This window comes from Cydia strobilella, chromosome 18 (genome assembly GCF_947568885.1).
Source record: "Cydia strobilella chromosome 18, ilCydStro3.1, whole genome shotgun sequence".
NCBI classification, from domain to species: domain Eukaryota; kingdom Metazoa; phylum Arthropoda; class Insecta; order Lepidoptera; family Tortricidae; genus Cydia; species Cydia strobilella.
In genome coordinates this window covers 10,416,401-10,430,231 of record NC_086058.1, presented here as the reverse complement: position 1 = coordinate 10,430,231, position 13,831 = coordinate 10,416,401, and the positions used below count along the sequence as shown (strand labels likewise).

The 13,831-nt window shown below is 39.3% G+C and overlaps 1 protein-coding gene across 3 annotated transcripts in view; it reads left to right on the top strand.

Annotated features, from left to right (window-relative positions):
- LOC134749207 (zinc finger protein 608-like) overlaps positions 1-13,831 on the top strand; it is a 142,325-nt gene that overhangs the window by 44,896 nt on the left and 83,598 nt on the right. For all 3 annotated transcript variants that reach the window (XM_063684077.1, XM_063684079.1, XM_063684078.1), the window contains one exon: positions 9,156-9,962. In XM_063684077.1, coding sequence (XP_063540147.1) covers positions 9,216-9,962 — 747 coding nt within the window. In that variant the 5' untranslated portion in view covers positions 9,156-9,215. The remainder of the gene's footprint in view (positions 1-9,155; positions 9,963-13,831) is intronic.

Sequence of the window (13,831 nt, the reverse complement as noted above, 5' to 3'; positions counted from 1 at the left end):
TCATGGAGTCTATCGCGAATTTATTTTCTGACTTTTATTTTCGACGTTTCGACGAAGTTTGCACTGTAGGTCGTGGTTCGAATTCGCGATAGACCTGATAAAATTACCTATACTATGATACGAGTACATACATTGCTGTGATATATACATACATACTGCATTTGATATTGCATACATTGTTGGAGGTTACGATGCGAAAAATGATTAGAGAATCTCAAGCTGCGTGATGTAGTTTAATAACATCATTACCGCTCAAAATGTTTAACACAATAATGTGTAGAGCCATTACACCGGCTCATTACGGCTTGAATAAAGTGCTGTAATTTTCCCGCGAAACAACAGTTTTGTTCTAGCGGACAGCATGATTGCTCCGCGAGATAATCTGCCCATTATCGCCTCGCGCAGATTAACTCGTGACACCGCTGACACTGGGCTTGCCGTGTTCGTGTTTAGATTACTTTGGATAACTATTCGTAATTAGTAGTGTCTACGACATAGCCATTAATTTGTGTAATTTTGTAATTATACCAAAGCGTCAATAAAGCCCAGCAAATTTCAAAACGACGGATAGAAAGAAGCAAACGATTATCGACGATGGACGTTTATGGATAATGGATAACGCATAGTAATCGAATGGGATATCCTAAATCTAACGTTGTTTGATAAACTGAAACAGATGTCATAATTATACGAAAGAAAAGAAAATTGAGGCATTCGCCGCAAATGCACAAGTACTCTGCTCTCAGGGCACTGGAGGCCTTGGTCACTTTTCCTATCGTGTACGACATCTATATCAGTTGAAAATTTATACACTAGTGTTTCTACTTGAAATAAAAATTCAAAATATTTTCATCAGATTATTTTATTTGTTTCCTAGTAATATTGTGTCATCTGCTACCTAATTATGAGAAATGACAAAAGACTGCACTATGTTAATAAGAATAAGAAGTGCATTTGATGCTAGGTCATTTTCCAGGCGGGCAGCCCGCCAAGCTGCCTCGTAAATCTGCCGCGACCAGCCTCGCAGCGCGGCGGAGGAGGCCAATCAACCGGCCTATTGACAAACATACGGCTGGACGTAATGGAATCCACGATTTATATCGCTGGATTTTCCTATCTTTCTCCGATTTCGCATTCATCCCGGCTTTAAAACGTATCTAATGGAAACGGATTTATTGGCAAATGTGATCATGTTTTATATACAGAAATAGGAGGCGTAGAAGGGCGTATACGGTTTTAACACTGATATGGTTTTTATCCTAATTTGACATGAGCTTGAATCAGTGTGCGCCGCGGCATCTAGGGTTCGTGAGCCACACTAGCCCCACTTATAACCTTTCCTTTCCTCTGCCCAACTCCAAACATTTAGTTAACTTCTAGTTTCTAGTGGTTAGTAGAGGTACCTAAAAAAATCTGACATTTGCCAAACAATTCCACGCAATCCTGACCCTAGCTGCATCAATCAGCATGAGCTGCTTTCTCTGATTGGTCCTCACGAGTAATGCAATCCGCAGTCGTCTTATACGGCATCTCCCTCGCACTTATTGAGGCGCGTGTGATGCAGGACGACGACTTAAGCTCGTATCAAAACAAAACGGAAACAATATCAAATTGGTAAACCAGAAACGGCCTCCATGTTTTGTAAATAACGACACAGAAATATTTATTCATAGTCGTGACAAGGGGATTAGTTCAAATAAATGGAACTCGTTCGCAGTCGTAATTAATACAGTCCAGCTGTTATCACAGATTCCTTTGTTATTTATTGTAGGAAATAATGAGCAGGATAATTAACTGAGATTGCAATTTAACTTAATGTCAGTAAATTCACAGTAGGTATTGAAACGGAAAGCAGTAATGTATACAATAAAACAATAAGAGGAATGTTTTTTATTGGAAACTGGTTATATAATCTTAAATTCAGAAATAGATAGAACTCTATTGCCCATTTTTTTAAACAAAACTATTGTTTAGGTTTAGGGGATTCATTTACAAAACACATTAGTTATTCTGATGACCTGATTTAAAACTTATTTAGTTTCCAACCTTATTTTTTCTTGTAAACTCGTGTTTGAATAGGTATGGCATAGCGTGCCATAAGAGCTGTCGTAAAATAGTTACGAGGAGTTATCAAAAAGGCGCCGTAAACCCAGCGTCGACGCGCCATAAACTGCCAGCTGTAATCTCCCTGTTGCGCTGTGTTCCTGGTATACCTAGGACGTACCGTGGTTCGCCATCTGTTTTTCGACTGGCGAATTACGAGTGTGTGTTTGTGAATTTTCTTCACACTTGCTTGGTAAGTGTGCTATCACGGATGTGCAGCGAGAGGTAAAGTAAATTTTACTGCCACAGGAGTTATAGCTTTTTTTTAATTGTCACTGACTCATACGAAGTACGAACCCTGTAAGTTAGTAAATTACTTGTTAAAATTCAAGGTATAGTTTAATACTAAAGTTTAATTTAATTGTCTTGTGTACGTTTAAAAATATTTATTTTGATAATTGAATAGCCGTTTAATAGTAGTTTATGCAACTGTTACATAATAAGAGGCCTTAAAACACAAGTGTGGTTTTATGAAACGAGCGTTAGCGAGTTTCATAATAGAATCACACGAGTGTTTTAAGGCCTAATTATGTACAGTTGCATACACTACTTTATCTACACACATATCATAAGTACTCTAAGATGGGTTCAGAAGCCGTAGGGAAATGACCTGCATTGCTACTAGAGCTAACTGTAAAATATCTATGGACTATATAGATATTAAAATAATGCAATAAAATATAAATTTGAACAAATTAATACAGAAACAAACTACATACTCATATTTTCAACTAAAATGTAAATTACAAACAACTTTTCTCAATTCTATTTTCGTAACAGCAAAAAACCAACAAACAAATGACAACTGGCGGCAATTCGATCCGAATCCGAAGATCCGATCCGTCAAAACGATTGTTTTTTTTTTTAATGAAGTCCCTATTTTCATGTCGCTCGGGATCTAATGTCGGGCTGTTTATATTAAAAAAACATACTGAATTGACGTTTCGTATCGCTGTTTTAATATCTATGGATTGGATACTAGAACTACCCACTCATGAACCTAGTATAACTGGATCGGTCATGAGGGGTGGGGGAAAATGACCGAACGGGATAGTCTTATGTATCTTTCAGTAGGAGTAGCAGAGAAAGCGCTGTTATTGTTTGTCCTTGTCATAGTTTCTCTTTTCTACCGCTGACACAACCGAGGTTGTGGCAAACAAATAAGTACGTGACATGTCATGTTTGTTCGTTGCTTGTTTAATTATTGTTGTTTTGTATAAAATTGTGCTTTCTCTTATGAAATATAGTGATGGTTAGCGTTTTGAATGCTTGAACTTTGATAAAATAATGGTGAATTGTTTTGTAATCGGCTGTAATAGCCGCTCTGAGCAAAAATATGAGAACATAACCTTTCACACGTAAGTACGGTATTTTACACCTTCCTCTTAACGCAATATGTGAGAATAACATCGTAAAATTACGTTACACTCAAAGCAATGTAGAATCAAACGATTTCAATAAAAATATCACAATTATTTACGCAAATGAACAAAACACTATTTGTAAAATTATCCGCCCAAATTACGTAGGTTGTTTGTGGTAATCTGTCAGCTACTCAGACGAGTCTGAGGTCAGCCGTTTTTAACCTTCTTCTTAATTTAGCTGCATAACAATCATGTTAGGGATACCAGATGAAAATATCATAATTTTATGGGTAATTTTGACCTCGAAGTTTTTTCGTATTTCTAATTCCAAAAAAGAAATAAACAAATGTTGTGAAAGTTAAATGTGGTGTACATTAATTGGTGTGAATAATGTGATTGTGATTTGTGATTTCATAAAATTAAAACTCATAATACATTTTATTTTACGTTTTATTTACTAAATATGTTTAGTTTTGTACCACCTGCGCGAATTATAGGAGGTATTTCATTGTTCATACGCCTAAAAAGAATGGCCCATTGACATTTTATTCAACAATTTTAATACCGTCAAACTTTGCCTCCAGGGTAATCACCCCAACGTGATATCAAATATTGGGGTATTTTTTACCAATATGGTATCCCTACGTTTATGACGTCATCTATGTCTATCCCTTACGGGCGCACGCGGTAGGCCGCATCTATTGTAATGCTAGGTCTATGTACCCACTTGAGTTCCGACAGCTGTTCCAAATTTAAACTTATAACAGTTATAACCTTACAAAAATCTATAAAGTAATAACATTAAAGTACAGATTTTACCTACTACCACAGATTAACACGTTCCCTGTGTAACTGGGAACCAGAAATCGACTCCTCGCGTGCATTTTTCTTTTTTTGTAAATACCTTTTATACAGTATATATTAATATATTTATGTATAAAAACATCATTAATGAGGACCGTTTTTCCTATTTTCCCATTTTCCCGAGTGCCTCACATGTGATGCATACACGTATGAGCTTTCAACCTGGTGCCCACAATGTAACGCATGCACGTATCAGCTCATTACTCAGTGCATCACACATATCATTCATACATGTTTTAGGGCTATTTGTAATTTTTCTTGGACTTTTATCTGTGGTCTACATTGATATAGCTAGCTGATCAGCTGACAAGTTATCACCTCATCACCTGTTCGCAAGACTTGTTTCTGGTATAAAAAAATTGCGGCTGATTTGATGTCTGTTGCGGTTTTTAATGCAGTCTCTCTTAACACGCCACCAAATAGTCATCAGCTATCTTCTTGGCATTAAAAATAGGTACCGAACCTTCGGCTGGACCATCGATTAAATCTAACTTATCCCGCCACCATGAACTGACCAAAATTCCACGCCGTAACAATACAATTTTTAGAAAACTATGCGTTCAGTACTATAAATTGATGCCTGAACACTCAGTGAACAGGGAGGACACCTACAGAAGCTAGCAAAAAGACAGTATTTGATGAGTAAAAAGCAGTGTCTCTTCGATGCTACAATGTTTGCCATTAAAGAAAAATTCCAGGAATTTCTGATTAGGTTTTTACAAATTTATTTGATTATTATTTTATTTAAATTATCATGTGCTTTAAATGCAATTAATTCATTGTGTTTTGTTATTTAAAATAAAAATGTATATTTTTTGTGTTAATATTTGTAACAGCCATAACCAGGAAATATTATAGAAAATGTCATCCGGACACACGTGTTTTCTGCCAAAGTTTTCGTGGCCAGTATGTGCACGCAAATAAAAAACATCTAGCTCACACGTGTAAATTTTGGCAATGCTTTAAGTTTACAAGGGGTCGTGCATCATCCGTGATGCATGCACGTATCATATATACCCTTAAATGCTACACATATGATGCATGCACAGGGAACGTGTTAAGAAAGTTCTCATAGTAAGATTGTTTGTAATAATGCTGGTCATTTCCTACGGTTCTTGAACGCATTATTTAAGAGCACTAACGATATGTGCATAGATAAATTATATTTATACAATTTTGATTTGTGTTTGTTTTTTAAATACATATGTATATTTTTTATGTTAAGTAATTTGTAGTAATGTAGTAAATTATGTGGTTTAATGATTTAATTTAATGTAATGTTTTAATTGTAATAGGTATATTTAATTGTACTTTATCGTCTAGTTTAGAAATGACTTTTGTACCTATTATTCTGATTCAATAATCACAATTCACAAGTCAAGATATATGACTGAATTTCAATAAAAGTAATAAATATTTGTTATTTAGTGCGTTGCTCAGTAAAACGTTTTAGATAAGAATCATGAATAAAATTTTACAATATAATGGCATCGTCATAAATTTAATTGCATACACACTTAAAACACTAAATTGGACACTAAATAACTGTCATTTAAGTGATATTTAACTAGTTAATGAATTAAACGAGATGGCGTGTCGAATTAAGGTTTAAGTTGTCGAATAACTGACCTCAACATACACGGTCTTTAACTTTAATAGGGTATTCAATTAAATTACTAGGTCAACTCAATTAGTGTTATCTTAATATCGGTTTGATAAGTTAAGTTTTATTAAATAAATAATTCAGACGCCACTATAGTTGCTAGAGCGAAGTACGAGGTTTTTATATCAAGTACACGACTTTGCGGTAAAGTTGACAAATATCCTCAATTTTAATGAAGTCAATATTCTTAGGAAATATTTGTATACCTATAGTAGGATTAGTAAGCGCATTGAGTATGCACTTTTGTCTCAGGCGATGCCGCTTGGCACGAAATTGTTCCTTAGGTCAAACAAAGCTGAGCCACGAGATCGTACCGTGCATACCCCCCAGAAAGGGGAGGGGTTGAAAGGATCGTATCTCCAGGTCCATATGCTATATTTATTCCTGTTCTTAGCAACTAGGGCAACATTTATATCATTACGTATCAAAAAATATTTTGTACAAAAAATGAAAATGTTATGTAATTTTTTGTGACAATTTTGGCTGTTACAATTACAGTGTGGCGATTTGCGCCAAGTAAAAAATTGGACAAAGTGGCCCATTTATTCTCCATTCTGGAAAATATCACTTGAAAGTAGGCATTCATACATTTTTACTCGAAAAAAAATTTATAGCGCGTGGCGGTGACGAATTCCATACAAATGGAACATTTTCATTTTAAGTACTTAAATATTTATTTTTGTATGGACAGGTATAATGATTATATCAATAATGAATTCCTAGTCCCTAATTTATACGAAAATGATATATAACTTGCCCTAGTTGTTAAGAACAGGAAGAAATATAGCATAGATTGGACCCGAGCCGACCCTTTCACCCCCCCCCCCCCTTTTTGAGGGGTATGCACGATACGATCTCGTGGCTACCGGGCCAAATCAGCTTTGTTTGACCTAAGGAACAATCGTGCCAAGCGGCATCGCCTGAGACTACTGCTCCATACATTTCTGCTCTTTACTAATCCTACTACTAAACATTAAACGAAGTATAAATAAATATTTTTATTTATGTTAATATTGCTGCATTTCTTTTAAAACACCCTGCTGAGTATTTTTAGGTACATAGATATTTATTATGTATAAATCTTTGTTCCGTCGAAGTCTCTCCAAAATGATTGAAAATCCTGACGTGACGTTAATTTACTTATATGTAATACCCACCGCGATCCTGATAAAATTACTAAAAAAATCCTAACCTCACAGAAAAATTGTTGACTTATCGCTAGCCCTCTTCTGCAGCCTAGCGTTTAGGGACATCACTTTGCGTAGTTTTGCTTTGTGCTTTTGTATTGTACCACTATTCCTGATGATCTACTTTGTACTTTTTGAATGAATTGTTAATATAGCTGAATTAATAGATGAATTGTAGTTGAAAGAAAACTACATTCGATAACTGTACGGCAGTCTAGCGTAGCGTCATCTAACGTAAATTAGCTTTGCGCTATACTTTATAGCACCTACCTGGGCTGAGCTTATCCACGCTTTTTACGACTCTTTTACGGTTACGATATCCCACAAATAGCGACTGGATTGTTAACGCTATCCTAATAATAGGTAGTTAATAAGTGCCAGTTGCACCACCCGCACTTTACAGACTGATTAACGTCACCCGGCACGCCGCGGTGGTTTACTATGAAACTTTCCATACGATAAAATTTGGCGAACTCTTTAACGATGGCAAACAGTTTGGTGCAACCGACCCTTAGACTGTTCACATTATAAACATTTTTCTACTCTAGCACTCTTATTTGTAGATTAAATTACTGCCAATGAGATCGAAATCAACTTTATAAGAAGTGCGGCGGCGCAGTGTGCTTAGGAATATTCATACAATATTATGCAACTCTTGTTTTTTTTTTAAATTCTGATTTCTAGGCCAAGATCTACAAACAATTATTTACTTGATTTTATTTATAATTTTAGGTGTTTGCTGCTTGTCTTAGAAAAAAAATTGTGTGCAACGGCAACGGTACATAATTAGGTCTCTTTCTTTGTTTCGTTTTGTAAGTTCGGCCCTTGAATTTTAAGAACCCTTATTATGTACCTGTTGCACAAAATAATATTGTATTTGTGACGTATTATATTATACACCTTTGTATTTGTACTAATGTTCCTAATGTTTGTAGTATCACGTTGAGCATATAAATGTGCAACGTACTTACCTACTCGAGAGCTACCTGAGTAACCTGAGCTTGTCTATGCTTTTATGACTGCATAGATTACGCACGAATGGTTCATAGATTGGTTAACGTGGCTGACGCTATTTATCAGGATTATTGTGTGCTTTTGTGTAAAAGTCCTACATAAAATGGGTTAGATAAATTTGGATGTTTGTTACTACAAAGTCCGTACAAATTTGATTTCATTTGATTGACCTGGGTTAACATTTTGCTTTTATCCCAGAAATCATTATCTACGAGGTAAATTGGGGGAAGGAGGTGTTGGTATGGAATAAGAAAAGGAATAAATAAAACGCCTGAAAACCTCATTCGCTCATATATATCATATGGCAGCTGGCAGCAGACCGTCAACTAGCGTGATCTAGGTGGTGTAGTGCCCCGAGCTTATCAACACTTTTATGACTCTTACGATTATTGCCTCTTAGTATTGGTTATAACTTCATGTGATATGAAATTTCTATAAAGGACTAATTTAAAAGGAACATGTTTATTTAATAATTTTAGTGCTTTCTGTAATATCAATGCCTATTGCATAGGCATTATGGAAATAAGGATTACGTGACTTTACCAACAAACCCTCCCCCACCCCTCCCTCCCCAACAAACTGTCTTGCAGTTTGGCAGAATAAGAAAATGTAAAATAGGGTTTATTTCGCCAGAATAAATGATTTATTATTTATTTTATTTATTTTTATTTTTATTTATTTTGCCTTTACGAGTATTGCGAAAAATAACTCATTCTGTAGGATTTAATAGGATTGCTAGGCTAGGGCAAAACCAAAAAAATAAAATTGTAATAGTATTATTTTAGTGCATGTATCGTGGGTTTGCAAAATGGTTTGGACCGTGTTTGGATTAAAAGTTTTTTGGCGTATGGAGTATTCGGGGGAGAAAGTTAATTGGCTTTATCTTAGCCTTTGTCACGTAAAACGTTCTGGTTGGGGCAAGTTGTAGTTAAGTGGTGTTAACGTGCATTGTTGTTGCAGGGCTACAATGGTGTTGTCGTGTGCGGGGCGCGAGGGGGCGGGCGCGGCGAGTCGGCGCGCATGGCTGCGTCAATGAGGGAGGGCGCGCCGGCCGGCGGAGCTCGCCCCGCGCCCCACGCGACCAACTTCGAGTACGATGACAACGAGTGGGACATAGGCATCGGAGACCTCATCATTGACCTCGATGCCGACATAGAGAAAACTGACGAGGCGGGCGGCATGGCGGCCCGCGCCGAGCCGGACGCGCAGCGCACGGCGCTCAAGATGAAGATCAAGCGCACCAAGCCAGGAACCAAGAGCTCGGAGGCCAAGCACGAGATCGTCAAGTCGAACGAGATGAACGGCGAGCCCAAGACCCAGGGCGCCGCCGCCACCCCGCCCGCCGCCGCCAAGCGCGGCTCCGGCGGCCACCGTAGAGATAAGGCGCGCGACAAGCACCACCACCCGCACGACGTGAACGGCGTGGCTCGGCCCGTCGCGCCCAACGCGCCCGGGCCGCCCTTGCCGCCGCCGGCGCCGGCGCCGCTGGCCCCGCCACTCGCGGCTCCCGAGCCCCGCCCCTCGCCCGCGCCGCGGCTCGAGCCCCAGCCCGTCCCGCCCCCTCCCGCGCCCGCGCCGGGGCCCGCGCCCGCGCAGCCCCCGCCGCCGCCACAGCCGGCGCCCCAAACGCCCCACATGCCCCACACACCCCACACACCTCATGCGCCCCACGGGCCCACGATACCTATCAAACCTGAACCTGACGACTCGCGGCAAGAAGCCCCGAGTTCACAACCACCGGCCAAGAAAATTAAAACAGAACCTAAGGTGAGTGCATTTTCGTCTTTTCCTCAGCTTCCTTAGAACTGATTTACAAGATGCAGATGCCCGTTGCTGGCGCCTACAGACGCTAGTTAGCTGTTATTGCTACCATTCAGGACCGTCCAGTAAGACTGCCGTCAACAACTGGCATCTCCTTACGGCCGTTGTTCTACCGGCTATCATTTCTATGACAAAATGTAAGGCTAGATTCACACGGCGTTAATTTTTCCCGTATACCGTATACGGGATTTTATCGAATACCGTAAAATCAGGTCTAGTCCTTAAGTACAACTATGGTCCAGTTTTTAACGTTGATTCTTAAAGAGCCTATGATATTTACTCGTTACATTTATTCTGGAGCTTATGTAAATACATAAAATACCCTTTCTATATTATATTATACCTACTCAACATAATATGAAAATAATTTTTAAAACTTTCGCGGTTTAAACACATATTAGATCACATTTAGAAACGGGTCTATCGCGAATTTATTTTGTTACCTTTATTTACCGCCGTTTCGACACAGGTTTCACTGGTCGTGGTCGCGGCTAACTGGCTTAAGCCAAATAAATTCGCGATAGACCCGTTTCTAAATGTGATTTAATATGAAAATAATTATTTTCGATACAAGTGCGGAAAAGAGGAAATCCGAAACGAGTGGCGATAAATTAAAACACGACCGCAGGGAGTGTTTTAAATCGACACGAGTTGCGAATTACCTATTCGCACGTGTATGGAACAACGTTTTACAGTACATATGGCCCTTTAAACTTTCGACACATGCACAAAAAGTGCACTTTACGCACTAGTGCGAGAAAGTAGCACCATATGTACTGTAAATATTTATACATACTTTACTGGAATTTGGACCATAGTGGTCAGTTGTGGACTAGTTACCTGATTTTGTATGGCAAATAACAAAATCGTTCACACGGCTAGATTGGCTTTCCCACATAGACGCCGTGTGAACGATTTCGTAAGTTGCCATACAAATTTTGCTGTAACTATAAAATAAAATCCCGTATACGGTATTTATACGGGAAAAATTAACGCTGTGTGAACCTAGCCTAACAGTCCACAGCTTCAAGTTTACTAGTAAGGAAATCATTTTTCTTGGTACGTGGAAACGAACGACGTTATAGACCAGACCAGTATAAGTACTCGTCGTAAATAAAATCCAATGTTATAATATGTGACGTTCCACGGCAAAAGGTACTTTATGGCGGCGCTGGCGCTTACGTCGCATAGCACGGCAATATTATTGGAGCGGCGTTAATAATAGGGTAAGCGTAAGCGCCAACCACCATAAGGTGCCTTTACTGGGACGTCACATACAAATCGACCTATACCTACCAACAAACGCTTACCAGATTATTGATTCGTAGACACAGATACTAACAAAGGAATCAGGGGACAATCAAGTAGTACGTAAGAGCTTTGCTTACTTTTGCTGATAAGGAGGACAGGTTGATAATTGAAAAAAAAAAACGGCCCCTCATCTTAAAATTATAATCGTTGTCTGCAGAACACAAATTGGCGAATTAATAGGGCGAACATTTTATTAAGATACGAGTATACTTATCGGATCGCCATTAGTCCGGTTGTAATCAAGTAGGTTAGATACTTCGTATTTCGGTCAAAATTCAATAGCATAATCTCTAATTGGTAGTCCGTGTAATCTCGCTCTAATTGCCGATTGCCATCCTCAGGGCCGGCTGTGTTCGTAGTCTATTTAATTGTTCGGGTTTAGGGCTGTTTGCGCGCGTGATTGAGTGCAAACGTTGGGAGTAATCCGCGCCTGTCGGTGCCGCATAGGTTCATTAATTCACCCCAGCCTCTTCCCGCCCGCTGTGCTCCTGGTCACAATACCTACTGCACTCCGCAAATTAATGCAATTGCGGCGGCTGTGGCAAATAAGGCTACAGATGCTGCCAGACACGAAAGGACAGCACACAGTCATGTTCATGTAGTAGGTGTGAAACTGTGAGAATTGTCTAAGAACCAAGTGTATCATCAGTATCATCACTTAATATCTGTGCAACGTTGACAACGTAATGAGAATCTTTCAGTAATGGGTAAAAACATCACATTCCCTTCTTTAACATTTCCCGACACGCATCTGAATCTAAGAAAGTGAGTATGCATATAAAATGCCATTTGCGCAGGTTTAAAGCGCACCGAAAAAGATAAGAATTAGACTCGACCTCAAAATTAAGGAATGTGCTCGGTAGAGCACGAATCACGATAGTTGGCACACAAACGGTGCTTACGGTGGTTCACTTATATAGATACACGTCTGCAAAATTGCATGAATGCCTACTTCAAACTTAGCACCCATTATTGGATGCTCGCTAACTATTCCCGCTCGCTTGGTTACGTAATAGTATCGAACACGGCATAATGCGGCCCAGGAGCTTCTTGCGGCTCAATCATCGAGCACCTGCATGCAATAGCATCTTGCAACAAATGTATATTTATTGCACGATGCACATCATTAATCAAGTCGACGTGAGCGAGGTATTGCCAAAGGTTCATGCAAACTAGGCCCGCGCTCATGATCTCATCAAGTCATCACGTTTTTTTTAACCGCATCAAATTATGCCGTGTGACGTGTTCGCCATCTTATCGCGTAGTGCAACAGCTGCTCGAGTAATATAAGCAGTCACGCTACCACAATATTTTACGACGGCATTAAATTACGTCGCGTATGAAGGCGAATCATATATTTGCCAAAACCGCACAATATAAGAAAGGGGCGCCTCCCTTTGCTTTTCTAGTCATTAAGTATTCGCCCGCGGCGAGGGGAGAGAACAGAACACATCTCCGAAATTCTTTTCATTAATCACTGTCAAGGGCTCTAAAAATTTCTAAAGTTCTTGTAAAATCAATTTAACGTTCGCTACCCTAACTGGAAAAGTTTGTGCGAAGCGTGATAATTAAGACGAGATATCAATTTGAGCGCTTGACGCCCTCCGTGATGTGACTGTGCATTTGGGACCTTAACAACCCTTTTCGCAGCTGCGATTTATTCTTTCCTCTGTTCCCTCTTTGATGAGTATTGCTTCCGGCCTCGAGTCTCAGCTATCATTACCGACTGACCTCCGCACACGAAATATAACGTGCGGAGGTACGAAATATATAAACTCGTGACTATTGTCAGTCGCACTAATGCTTAATCTATCGCATAATACACTATTATAACGAGTTTGGAATTTCGAATAAGGGGCGGACCCTCGTCAATAAAACGAGTTTAAATTCCCCACGTCGCTAATATGGCTATTGAAGCTGAGGGACGGATAACAAAAAAATACTTTGATTTTTATCGAGTTCATCCTTAAAGGTTCCTTTATATTAAATCTAAATGGAAATCTTCTATTAACTGTCTAATATGGTACGGCGAGTTCCGTAATCCTAATCGCAGCTTGAACCGGCTAATTAACGAATTAATCTATAGCGCTTGATTAAACAATTTGATCTATCTATCAATTTATATAATACAGCACAATTACACATGTTATCGCAGTGTATTAATAAGATCGGTATCGAGGCGTCCGGCGTGTCGCGAATGAGGTTAACAGCGCTGGCGATTACACTGATCGCTCTGAATAAATTTACATGTTGATTGGCTGCTGATCAGCGGCCGGCACTCGACGGTCGTCGAGACTCGAGACTCAAGAGTCGAGAGTCGAGACCCGGCGCCACCGAGCGCCGAGCACGACACGACTTCCTCGAACCCCGACCATTCAACCATACACTACTGAATTCGCAATTTAAAACACGATCAGAACGGAACACGGTTTTAATGAAGCGTACAACGAGCTCACAATTCCATCTTCATTATTTAATTTGTCATTACGCATATCCAAAGCGAT